Source organism: Manis javanica, chromosome 5 (assembly GCF_040802235.1).
Source record: "Manis javanica isolate MJ-LG chromosome 5, MJ_LKY, whole genome shotgun sequence".
In the NCBI taxonomy this organism is placed as follows: Eukaryota; Metazoa; Chordata; class Mammalia; order Pholidota; family Manidae; genus Manis; species Manis javanica.
This window is the reverse complement of record NC_133160.1, coordinates 136,266,461-136,280,271: the sequence shown is the minus strand read 5'-3', so window position 1 is coordinate 136,280,271 and position 13,811 is coordinate 136,266,461. Positions and strand designations below refer to the sequence as shown.

General features: G+C 33.0%; 1 protein-coding gene across 2 annotated transcripts in view; it reads right to left on the bottom strand.

The window, feature by feature from the left end:
* Nucleotides 1-1,111: 1,111 nt before the first annotated feature.
* GABRG1 (gamma-aminobutyric acid type A receptor subunit gamma1) overlaps nucleotides 1,112-13,811 on the bottom strand; it is an 80,006-nt gene continuing 67,306 nt past the window's right edge. For both annotated transcript variants that reach the window (XM_073237676.1, XM_073237677.1), the window contains one exon: nucleotides 1,112-4,668. In XM_073237676.1, the coding sequence (XP_073093777.1) occupies nucleotides 4,399-4,668 (270 nt within the window). In that variant the 3' untranslated portion in view covers nucleotides 1,112-4,398. The remainder of the gene's footprint in view (nucleotides 4,669-13,811) is intronic.

Sequence of the window (13,811 nt, the reverse complement as noted above, 5' to 3'; positions counted from 1 at the left end):
ATGTCGACTGCTGATCACAGCTTCATATCTGCCATTTTTTTCTTTAAATTCAGGGGCTATCTTTCCCCATTCGCCACTAAACTTGTATGAACAGAGTACTGACCTTCATTCTCTCTCACCTCACGTATTACAGTAACTTCCTAACTGGCTTTTCTTACTTCAAACATCACACAGCAATAAGATGGAATCTCTGCAGTATTAATAATAGTTCTTTTGTACTCCAGTAAGTTCAAGAACTCTCCATGAATTTATAATATCCCCCAGCCTCCTGAAGTTTGTGTTCTTGCCTATCCACTATAGACCTTGACTTACCTTTCTAGCCTGACCTTTAATATCTCTATATGAATCTTAACCTTAACTTAAATGGAAATTTTATCTGTACATTTGCTTCTGTTTCTTTGTTCAAGCTGTTTACTCAACTATTAAGTGTGATGTGTTGACCTCATCTATTGACAGACTGAATTCTCAAGCTCCCATTTCTAAACACATATTCTCCGAGAAACATTTCCAGAGTTATCCTCCCTCTCTTCAACTGTATGACTAATGTTCCTTGAGAGTTCATCTTTACATATTCTCTACTGTATCTATATCAATGCCTTATACATAGAAAGTGCTATATAAATATTTAAATTGGGTCCTATCACTTTCATGCAAACACAGAAAGGCAGAACTGACCTTACATTTGCTAGAGTAATGTGGTCACTAGTATTTGGAGACCACATTTGAAATGTTTTGGATAGAGACTTGATAATGGTTTCTGTGACTTTACAGTAGCTTGTCAAGCCCTCCTTAGCAGTAAAAAAAAATGATGACCAACAGAAACATAATACCAAGTGTGTCTAGAGCTTCATATGGCATGATGCTGAGGAGGTAAATAAATAAGCTTAATGATGTAAAGAAAAATAGCTTGGTCAGAAATATTTTCAAAATGCTTTTGATGGGAAAAAATGCTAAACCTTTAAACATCTATTGGATCACTTCGAGGACACTGCTAAGATCACTGAAATAATTTCAAATGTGGTACTTGGTACAGGAAATTTTGGAAGAGTGAAATTAGGTACTGGTATAGAATTTTGGTCATTTTATATATGATGTATTCATCTATTAGGTGTTTACTGAGTTATTGGTTATGAGTTAAAATTTTATTCAAACAGATCATCCTATCTGAATGTCCTCTTACATAACCAAAGTGCAAGATGCATTTGTCACGCTGACTTGGAATGCCATTTCACATTTTACTATTGTGGGACTCTTGATGTAAGCATTCTTTTTAATGCTGAATTATTGGCAACCATGGAGCCCTCATTTCTGGCCTACTCTTAAGCAAAAATATACCATATTTTATGACTATATATTGATGTTAGAATATGCAAACACACTAAAGGAAAAAAAACTAGTAACTGTCTATATATATATATATATACATACACACACATTTCCTGTGTTTCAACCTAAAGCTAGTTTTAACAACTCCTTAATGAAATTGATGTGTATAACTTAGAATAAAATGTATTTGATGAACTAATTTCTACCTACATTAGCACTTCAGATTTACCCTAGATTTACTGAGGAACTGTGACTTTTCCCTACTGAGTTCTCAAGTCATTTAAAGTTTTGTTTTGTCTTGTTTTGCTCTTTCAGAAACTTCTTGGCATTTTAGAAATTAATTTAAAGGGGGTCTGTTTATCTATGTAATTTAAGAATAAATAAAACATCATCATTCAATTATAAATTCAAGAGAATAAAATTGTACCAGTCACAGTTTCCTTTTTGGGCAATTCTAGGTCATGGTCTCATATTTAGAGGATGGGTCTATGTGAATTCACAATTTACCAAAAGGTTCTATATTCTTCTGCTCTCATTATTCTTCTGATCCTCTCTATCCACATTTTTTGATCTATGTTAGTGTTAAAAACATTTAAAAGCAGCTAGGACACACAAGTTGTGAATCAAATAAATTAGGACATAACTCATCTGGAGAAAGGAGAGATTTTCAAAAAATTATTTCTCAAGTTGGTAAAATTTCTTGAAAGAAAGAGAGGAACAGGAATTAGACTGCATTCCCTTTGAAAATAAGCTCAATTTGATTTCATGTAAGAAAAGCTTAACTATTTTCACCTTCTTATCCTTCCTTTTACAAATAGTAAGATTTGTACATCTCTCTGATCTACATAGTTAAATAAAACTGCTTAAAACACCACTGGCTTTGAAAGCAAAGTGCTTTGTTTTGATAGTCTATACAATGAATGCATACAGAAAAACATCTTTCATATTTTTATCAATTTGATTTTCACTTGTAAATGTTGCCAGCATTTAAAGCCAAGTTAATGGAACAGCAAGGAGAACATCAAAGCTATTTATATTAAGCACGTTTAAGTATTTTAAAACACAGTCATGCTCAGAAAGACTTGAAAGAATCCTAGAGTTAAAATTGCCCCCATGATAATGAACAGGCTATAGTGCAAAACATGGAAATAGCCACAGCACATTTTAGTGAAGTGATTTGTTCTTCATGGGTACTTCATTCTTCACTAAATCACTAAATAAATGTTCACCTTCACAATAGCTATCAATACTCAATGTTACAAAAACGAATTCATGGACAATTTGTAAGTGACTACAGACATGGCTAAAGTATAATCCAGCTGTTCATTCAGAAAAAGCAGTGTTGGTGGCTATTTGGGGCATTATCATTCAATACATGCTTACTTTCTTCAGAGGTTTTGATCAAATCTGAAAAATTCAGATTTAGCTGGGGAACACAATGAAATATTTCTAGATTTTAAGAAAACTTATATACTCTAAAAATATAAGTATAACCATGACAGAGCTTCATTTGTCTATTTGCTAACCATGTGGGAGAATTACCATATTAAAAATACAATGTCAAGTGCATGGTTTCCTCCACATACTGTAAGATAGACCTTGATCATAAGACTCTTCATCCTCATAGCAGCTCTTAGCACTGGGAACAATTTTAAAGGCTATCTCCAAGATCACTCTGGTGAGTTTCCAGAAAATTAGGTCATGGTAAATTAATACGGTGCTCTTTTAAGCAATTCATATGTCAAACTAGTCACAAGGATATAATGATTAAAGACTACTTTAACTCTCCTTTTAACAAGAGACATTTTGGAAACTATTAACCAACAGGCTTTAAACTACAGTGAGACTTTCTCTGTTCCTGTCTCAGAGAATTTAGAGAGCTATTATAATGTTCATTAGAGATGCCTCTAACAGAACTCCACCTTTAACATGACTTTTGGGCCTTGCACCATTTCCTTGAAAAGAGAACATCGTACCCATTTACAACAAAATCGTAAAACTGACAGGTACAAACTTAGGAGCTGGAAAAGGCAATATATAACATATACCCAAAACCATGTTTCCAGTATATTTACAGTCTGAAAATACTAATAGTACATATAAGACCATATCCTGAATGTGAACTATTATGCAATTTGCTAGATAATAATTCTTTAGCCATAATGAGTAAATATAAGCAGTCTTCCTCAATGTTTTGTTAATTTAGGGAATGTAACACTTTTGTAGAGCATAAAGAAAAAATTAGCTCTCTCTGCATTTAATTTCAGTGTTGGTAGATCTAAGTATTACAGCGCTGACTTATTCATACTTCATAAATGCTATTAGGCAGGCAGAGAATAAAATAGTTAAATATACCATTCTTCCATTTTTATTTTCTCCTTACATTTAAGAGACTGATTTTGGTGACTTCCACTCTAGTTTGTAAATCACCAAAATTAAATGTAACTGGAGTTCTACTTAATACTGTGCCAGGAAATGGTCTTGATTAAATAAAGATTAAAAATTGTCCTGTTCTTCTTTAATTTCTTCTTTGGAGTGAAACATCTGGAAATAAATCCCAGGAAATCATGGCTTTCTGTATTAAACTAGCTCTATCCTAAATAGGGCAATCAAATAAAAAGTAAGAAAAAAAATAAATTTACCAGTATTTTTTTGGCAAATAATTACTACATAAATATTAGCATTAGATTAGGTTGCCATTACAAACAATGATAGATTATATTTAAATAAAACATGTATTAAAATTATCCCATCTTTAAAATATGAACCATAAAATTTATAAATACAAAATTCTAATGAGATACAAGTAAATAAATAAAATTAAGGTAAAAATATATTATAATATTTTAATATACTGAATTTTGCCACTAATGTGGTTTATATGTTTAAGTAAATTAACACAAAGGCTACTACTTTATTTAACCATGAAGTCCCTAAAACAGTTAATAATACTGTTGGCATTTTGACCATTGGTTTCTCTGCATTTTAAATTTTAACCTCTTGTTACTGAAGTATAATAGATGACACTGGATTTTGTCAAACTTCTTACGAGTTTTGCCTATTAAGTAGAACTTACAAGTAAAGGTAGCCAACCCAGTAGACCAGGTTGAACAGGGCAAAAGCTGTTGGGAAAAATATTCGAGAATAGGAATCAATTTTGGCAATGCGTATGTGCACCCTCCCTTCCCTCCACGATCCTGTTCTGCAGTCTTCAAAGCAACAGAAGAAGCTGGCGCAGTCTTTGCCCTCCAAACACTGATATCCATGGTCATCTTCTCCATGTGGCACGGAAATGCTATTCATTGGAATCAGAGTGGATCCAGGATGGAGTCCAGGGGACACCTGAGTAAAATAACAAATTCGTTTTTGAGGAAACAAAATAGCATAAAGAAAGATCAATCTGATATGTCCCCTCAAGGCAACCTCTAAAAGATTGTGACACGCAATACCAATGATCTTGGATTCCAAAAATCAAAGAGGTATTCAATCCTAATGTGTTTTTAGATCATAAGTTACTTTGTAAAACATAATATTATTGTACATTCCAAAGATCACACAGAGGAAAAACCCTAAAAAATGAAACAGTTTTTCAACCTTGAGAAAGTTGATCCACTAAAATATTGTTAAACATGAATCTAATTCTAAAATGAAAATAAACGGTGTATTTCTATGATATTTTTGTACTAAAACATTTACAATGCTATTAAGTTTGTTTGCTGTTACATAATTTATTTTAATGATACAACAAATGGGAAAGACGACAGTTTGATAATGCAGAAAAGCTTTGAGAAGCTGCGAGTGAATAAAAAAAGATCCAGGGTTTGTAGTAGTGGGTCAGCACAAGGCATCGTATTTGGGAAAGAGAACATGCAGGAGTGAAAGCTCGGGTTTGGGAACAACCGGTATTCAAAATTTGGCTCATTCTGCCTATGCAGCTGCCCTCACAGCTGGAGTTATATTAGCACCTGATTTTTGTGCTGGTGTAATGAGTAAATTTCATAATTTATGTAAAATGATCTGTCCTCCACTTGCCCAGTAATACTAATAATACTATTAGGATTATTTGAGACACTTACCAAATTAACTTTTTATGATACCAGGTTCTGAAAGATAGTTAAATAATAAAAAGAACCGAAAGTATAAAAAAATCAAACATGTCCACCACACTACAGAATGTTAAAACAGTCACACTGGAGTCAGACAGGCTTGGGCAGAAATTCCATTTCTGCTCAGTGGAGTTGTGTTACCTTGAGTGGGAAATGGGATTGCCTTTCTGCTGCTGTGCTTTGTGTTGCACAAAATTCACAATAACGATACATAAATCTGTTTCGTAATTGAGATGATGCACATAAAGTGCCAAGAAAATATTTGAAACACAGCAAGTATTTCAGCTGCCAAAAGGTAATATTTATGTTGCTTTTATTGTCATTGCTAGTGTTGATTCCTGAAGAGGATACGTCAGCTATAAAATACATACTGCTAAAACAAGCAACAGTAATAACAACCACCACATAAAGACCTGGACCTCATCAACAATGTTATGGGGAAAAATATTCATGAACTCTTAAATAAAATGGCAAGCAAATATGAAGATTACAGTTTTAGTAACTCTTAATCTGTTAGAACTTCTGCATATTTCAGGAATTATCTTAAAATATAAATCTTACAACTTACTATAGCCAGTGGTTTTATTATCTAAACACTAAGTAGATACTTAGATTATAAAAAAACTTTTAATCTGATCTTACATTCCTTCAAAGGAAAAATGTCTGTAAATTTTTTTCATCCTAAATTTTGAAATAAATAAAGCTCAAGGACATGAAACTAAATATTATATGGGAAAGGCTTAAAAATTTGAAATAAAAAATTGAGAACTTCTTAAAATTTGGACGTATTGTTAAATGCATTTTATGTCTAGAAAGAAACATAGAATCCAACTACTAAATATAAAAAATTCAGATGCAAAAAAGAAGAAAAAATCACATTAGGGATATTTTAAAGAAATGAATGCATCCTACAAATCATACTATCCATATTAGAAGAAACGAAATGTGCAGCCTGAAGATAAGAAGCAATGCCTAAACACAAATAAATTCATGATTCCACTTGCCTAGATGTATCCTAACAAGCAGAGGCTGTTTATTACTAAATGTTAATGACAGATCTTTTGAGGTTGACTCTTGGGTATACTTGACTAGACTCCTAAATTTTAGTGGAGCACTAAAATTATGTACAAAAATGGGACAAATTGATATTCATTTCCTTGTCACTTAAAACTTAAACAGAATATGTTCAGATGCTAATCAGATTGATGTGATTAGAGTGCAAGTTTGTTAAGTTGGCAATTTCAAGGTTATATGGCATAAAACACATTTCATGTATCACTTAGCACTGCCATAAATGGAAAGGCTTTTCGTCAAAAGATATTAATTGTGCTTGAGAAGGATACTTAACACTCAAGTGTACAGAAATGGAGAAAAACTGCAAGTGGTTCACTTAAAAAATGGACTAAACTCTGGTGGTCAAAATCAAGTAGAGCTTCTATTGATATGACACTTTAAGTTGACATTTTCCAGTTTTCTATTGTCCACCCCTGCCTGAAAAAACACAAAAATTCATAAATGGAAAGAAACTGCACTTCAAAAAATGATTAATGTGGATAAAAGTAGACTTTATGTGTGCTGGGAAAAATATCCAAAGAGCTGACACAATATCAATAAATAAAATGTTTTTGACACACAGATTTGTGTCCTGGAAATCACTAAATAATTAATTGGAAGAACATAAACATTCCAAACCTTATTTATCGTAAGTGTGACTATATTACCCATCTTACAATTTCTCAAGTAAATATACTGCTGCTCCCCACAAATAGCAAGCATTGAAAAAAAATTGTTTAAATAATATAAAAAAATAACATAAGTGAATAGGCTTTTTTTTTTTACTTTAAATGATGCAGTTTTGAGAGTGTATCTTTTTTTATTTCAAAAAGCCACTGAATAATATATGAATATAGCTGAACTTGACATTTGTAGAAATTGACTCCATTCTCACTATTAAAGATGTGTATGTGTCTGGTTATATATTGTATGCTATATTACATATATATTAATAATACAGTTAAATATACAAAATATAATTAAGCATCAAGACATACTAATATCAAATAAACAGTAAATAAAACATTTACATACAAATTCTATCTATATACATATTTACATAATATAATTACTATTTATGTCATGTATTCTTATCATTAATGTTATTCAATATGATTAATATGAATAGCATTATTAAGTCATGTTATTGATTATGAAATACTAATGTTACTCTTATTAATTTTTCATTTAAAACATTGTATGTGAGAATGCCAGCTAAGCACAGGCTTTCTCCCCTCCACTTCCACAAAATCCATTTAAGTATCAATCACGATTTCAAAAATTACAAAATCCACATGAGTGTTAAAAATAGACATAAGGTGGATCTTGGTGATACTGAGCTTCCAATCAGCATGTCAGAATTTGTGATGAGATTTTGAAAGACAAAGAACAGATTGGAAATAGGCTAATGGATAAAGTAGACCACAGGAAGTCACACTGCAGAAGCAGCTCGGGAAATAAGAACATGGATGCCACAGCTTTTTTCTCCATCAAAGCTTCAGAAATACTCATCCTAAGGTAGGAGTAATGGGAATGACAACCAGGATGGAAAACACAGTTCTCCAGAACAGCTGCTCCTGTTTGAACCACTGGTCATCTGCTCTTGTATGCTGAGAAGCAGAGATGCTGACAGGTTTGTGCTCATAGTTAGAACTCTGGAACTTCTAAAGATAAATAAGTAACCTCACACCTGCAGGAAGGATTAGGACTCCTGAAGCTGGTATGAGAATGTTCTAGTAAAACCTTCATCGTCACTTAGAGCTTATGTGTATTTGTTTGGAAGCAATCAAATGCCATGCACCCCATATACACATGTAAGTGAAATTTGACAGGCAAACTCAACAGTTACATGCCAAGCATACAGGGCCTATGGGAAGAATTTGCCAAGAACTTCAGAGATTAAAAAAAAGAAAGAAAGATAAACAGCTAGAATAACTGATTCTAATAATTCAGGAAACATAAGAGAACATGAAATCTAATTATCTCACTAAGATACACTTGAAGAGATATTGTGTTCATTTAAGGAAAAAAGGAGGGAGCACAGTTCAAAAAGATAAGCTCTCAGAAATTGAAGACGTTATTATAAATTAAAGAAAAATCTAAAGTGTTATAAAATAAAATCTTGAGGAAGGAAGTTGCCCACAACATACAGGAAAAAAGAATAAGAATACCTCAATGAAAAATATGATAAAAAGAAAATCTGAATCACATGAATAATTAGCTGAGGAGGTCTAAAATTCACCTAATATATAGTGTTAGAGGAGAAAAGAGAAATGAACTGGAATAAAGAATCAACAAAATTATCAGAAAAGAAGACAGGGAAATAAAGTACTGAAGTACTGATGAAATGAAGGAGGTCGCAAAACAGAAAGTGTGCTGCCTCTTAAGAAATTTTCACACTGTAGAGAAACAGATGATGGCAAAAAATTTTAGGTAAGAAAACTGTTTACCAGTTAAGAAATGATAATCAGATTGGCATTAGAATCAGCATTATTGGTGAATTAAGAAGTAGAAATTTAAGTGTATTATTCAAATTTTTTTAATTAACCAATATGATAACTATTAATGGGAAGATAAACTACTGAAAGAGAGACGAGGCAGTAGACCACGAGAAGGCTATGTTTTCGTATTATTTTTTGCCAAAGAGTTAAAATTATTCTAAAAGTTAGCATCAAGAATTATAAGCATAATGGAAATAATCAAATGTGGTTAAATCTGAGGGCTGGCACCAAAGGTACAGGGTGGAGAATTTTATTCTTCATTTGTAGATTTTTCATTGTTTGATTTGATTATGTGTTTCAATCATGTACATGTATTAGTATTAAAATTCATTTTTTAAATGAGATTTTTACTCCTGATTAATCTGGTCCCTTCCAGCTGTAGTAATCTATGGTTTCAGTAGGAAGAAAATTATAAAGGAGTGTTATTTGGAAATCTAAAGGTAGAAAAAGAGCTATTAGGGATGGTATCTATACACATCCAGAGAGCACTGTCTGACCAATGTTACATTTGGTATGAAATGCTTACCTGTTGAAAACTTACACATTCACAGACTCTACAATTATTTAAGTAGCCTTCTTACTGTATTTCACATTTCACCAATATCAAATGACCCCTCCTAGGAGTTTTGGCAAATTCTATTATAGGAAAAAAGGTTTGTAATTTGTGAAACTGTCTGATACAGATCTTCATTGTTTTAGTTTTCTGAAAGGTAGACAAATGTTTATTCATGTAGAAATGCATTGACTGAAAAGACCTTTTCTTTGCAGAAAAAGGGCTGTGGTTGGGGATTATGGATAAAACAAACAAAAATCCCACACATTATCTCTAAAACTCTGGTTGTGACTCTCAGTAATATACTACTTCTTGAATTATTGCAATAGTCTCCAAATTAATCTCCCTGCCTTTTTTCTACCAAGTGTATATTATATGCTACTTATTAGCTTTCAGAAACATTGATACAAAGACACCATCTTACTTAAAAACATGCATGGCTTACCAGTGCTGACAGGACAAAATTTAAATTTCTTACCATAGTGCTTTCTACAAGTCGGCCAAAAGCCACTTTTCTGTCTTCAACCTATTTTTGTTCTAAGATCCCTATGTTTCAAACCAACATTGTCCAACAGAACTTTTTCATGATAAAAATGTTCTATATCTGCACTGTCCAATATGGTAACCACTAGTTTTACATGTAGCTACTGAGCATTTGAAATGTACTAATGCTAATAAGTTCCTAAATTTTAAGCTTTCATTAATTTAATTAATTTAAATCAACCTAGCCATATATGGCCAATGGCTACTATACTGGACAGCACACCCAGGAACACACGGCAGTCTATGCTCACTCGCGCAGTGAACCTTGCTGTGGCTCACATGACTTCCGGCTGTCTGAAATGTTCTTTCTGATACGTTCTTCCCCAAAGTGCAACGTAGTCTTCAAAGAACCTCAAAGATGTCACACTTTCTCTGTAATTTTCTCTCTCCAATTCCCTTTGGGAGAATTAGTTTATAGTTTACTGAATGAATTATTTATACTTGCAGGGAAAGGAAGCCACTCCACTCCACTCTGGCTCACACTGACAGAACCCCTCCTGACTGACTGTGTGCTTGTCGGGATTTCACGGACCATATTACCTGGTGTATTAAGACTTCCTCAGTGTAGAGGATGAACCATGTAGGCCAGCCTTCGTGGTGTCTGTCTCTAGTCCAGTAAGAACATCTCCTTTAAAATATTTTTTATTCATACTCATTATAGAACATATTCTGCTTCTGGAAAAGTACTTGAAACCAGTCATCTAATTGCTAATTCCCTTATCTTTATCTTTGTTTATTTTTGAATTTTGTACTGGACTGTTATTTGTAGTGTAGTTATTATCTTATATTTCTGGTGTATTTTTCCACAACTAGATGTAAAAATCCCTGGAAGTAGAGAACACATTCTTTCATTTTTTTATCCATGGTTGTTGACATAAATTTCCATCATTTTACATTTTAACCAATTGAAAGATGACAAATAATCTCATTTTGTTCACAACAAACCAATTATTTTAATTATAGATTGAAATATAGTGCATCAGATGAGACAAATACAATACTGTATCAGTTTCTAAAAATCTGAACCATAGATATTTTATTAGTATATTTAAAACCAAAAAAGTTGCTCACATTACAAAACTATACTTCAAGATGTTTTAGAAACAGTTATATGCTAGGAATATACAACAAAAATAATCTGTTGTACTGTGTTCAAATCAAAGGGGAATTTGTAGGGATCCTCCTAGAGCCCAACACGCAGGGGAACTTTGCTCCGAGTTCTAACCTCAGATGGGTCTATCTGGCTCCTCATGCAGGTATAACATGATTTTCTGAGATTTGTTATCATCCCTGGGCTGAATATTCTAGTTTCAACATGAACCACTCTTTAGTTGGTAGTGACTGGTTACTACTATTGCAATTCTGTGACCTCTACCTGTCCTATAAAGAGTCCTGTTTCCATGCTCTAAAATACACAACTTCTTAGACTTTTAAAAAATAGAAATTTACAAACATTAAGATATTGTTAATAAGTAGATTCTAATATAAGTGGATGGGTATATAGACCCATCCAATAGAATGGGTCTATATACCATGTCATTGACATTCACAATAAAAAAGGAAAAAAAGAAAAATTACAGAAATAAGCAAAGAAGGACTTAAGGATGTAAGCACGGAAGGAAGGGAGGAAAAGAGGGTGGTAAAGAGAGAGAAACAGAACATGTAAGGAAGGGAAAGAGAGAGAGAAAAGCCCAATATATCATGTGGAGAGGAAGGTACAAAGCATCTTTATTAACTTATAGAGTTCACTGAAGGTAAAAATCTTATGCTCAAAATATGTCTCTTACTAAAGAAATTAAACTGGGGTATTCTGCTATTCTTGGTTAAGCAGTCAAAAAAATGTCAGGGAGGGGATTTAAGTTTTGTTTAATAACAGACATGTAGACATTTAAGTGTCTCTAGTCAATGTCTTCAGCTCTGGCCTGACTATTGCCATAAGTAACTTAAAGGAAAAAAGAGAAAATGCTGGTTTTTAAACTACTCAGAATTTTAACCTTGTAAAATAAAGTGGGGATATGGAAGGATGGAGAAAGAAAGAGAGGAAGGACGATAAACATTTGAAACAGGGGTAAAGGCAAAATGCAACAAGATTTCTGGATCTTAAGTTGTGCATTTGATTGTCCTGGCTGGCAGAAGCCAAAACAGATTCCACAAAGCCCTGAAATAGAACATTTGAGAAAACAGCAAGCAGAGCTTTCTATTCTCCATGAAAGTGTATTCTGATTTATCAGATTAGCAAGACCACATTGCTGAACACTGAACCAGGCAGGGAGTCAGAGTTGATTACTGATCCTAGTTATTCACTCATAATGTCGCTTAGTATTGAAAGAGCTCATATAAATGAACAGAAAGAACAGACTATGTTAATTCATTTTGGGTGATTCTAAAGAAAATATTTTTTTAACCCAGGTAGTAAATTTTGTCAATTTAACTTTTGGTATTTGAAATTTAGTGCTTCAGAGATCTCATATAATTCCCATTTCCTTTTTTTTCATCTTCACTATTTTGCTTCTTGTGTCTGATGCTTTATTTTAAAATACTCAACATATAGTATCTATTCTAGAACAGTGCCTAGAACATGAGTATCTTTGATAAATATTTGGTGAATGAGTAACTAAATTAACATCATAATTTAAAGTTTGTACTCCAATGTTTCAGCTTTCTGAGTAACTGCACTGTGAGGTCACATGGTTGAGAGTGCACAATCTGGAGTCATACTGACTTGCTGCAGTCCTAGAGTAGCTGCTTATTGTCTGAGTGACCTTAGAAAATATAACAATAGTACCTATATTATAGATTCTTAGAAAGAAATGAGAGAATCTATGTGAAATTATACATTGCCTAACTTTCATTTACAATTTTCAGAAATGAAAATTTCAAGCTAATAATGAAGCATAGCTATGGATGAGTAGCTGACGAGATGGTAAACCCAGAAAGGATGCTTGGCTTTGATGAAAGTAAAACAGTAGAAAACCTGAATTTTCTCTACCTAAAAATGTAGCAAGTAGACATTAAATTTAATATCATTACCCTCTGAAGCTCTTATTGGGGGGCCAAATATGCCATTTGGGGCCATAATATGTCCTATGGACAGGCTAAGAGAATCCAAGTTGAGGAAGTCACAGGATAACCCTAAATATAAGTTCTCAAATATGTGTCGCCAGCAACATGCTCTGCTTTCTTGGAAGATTGTGGGAACTCGAAAGCAAATACACAAGGGTTCAGTTCTTTAAATATAACATGAAAAGTAAAATATAATTTAAAAGTATGGCAAAGTGTTAGAAAGAAACCAATGAAAAATGAGGAGGGGGGAAAGCACTGAATTCTAGAACTTAAAGTTGGGAGATAATAAGGAAAATCCCATGTCTCATTACATGCACATTCTGGTGGACTGAGAAACTTGCCTCCCATGCACAGCTGTTTTATGCAGTTTTTATTTATTTGGACATTTTGGAACAAATCTGCTTTGAAAACATCTAATGGAATCAGCAGTGAAATGCTTTTTTTGTTAATATTGGAGAAACAGTTGTCTACTTTTCTGAGTATTACTTTGTTAATACTGGAGAAACAGTTGTCTACTATTCTGAGCACTATGAGAACAGGAAACACAAAGGAAGGATTATAAGCTTGAGCTCTGGCACCTAAAAAGACCTTGGTCTGAGCCTTGGAGTCATCATTTCCTCTGAAGTTGAACTCATATGAGCAAAAATAAAATCATACATGTAAAAT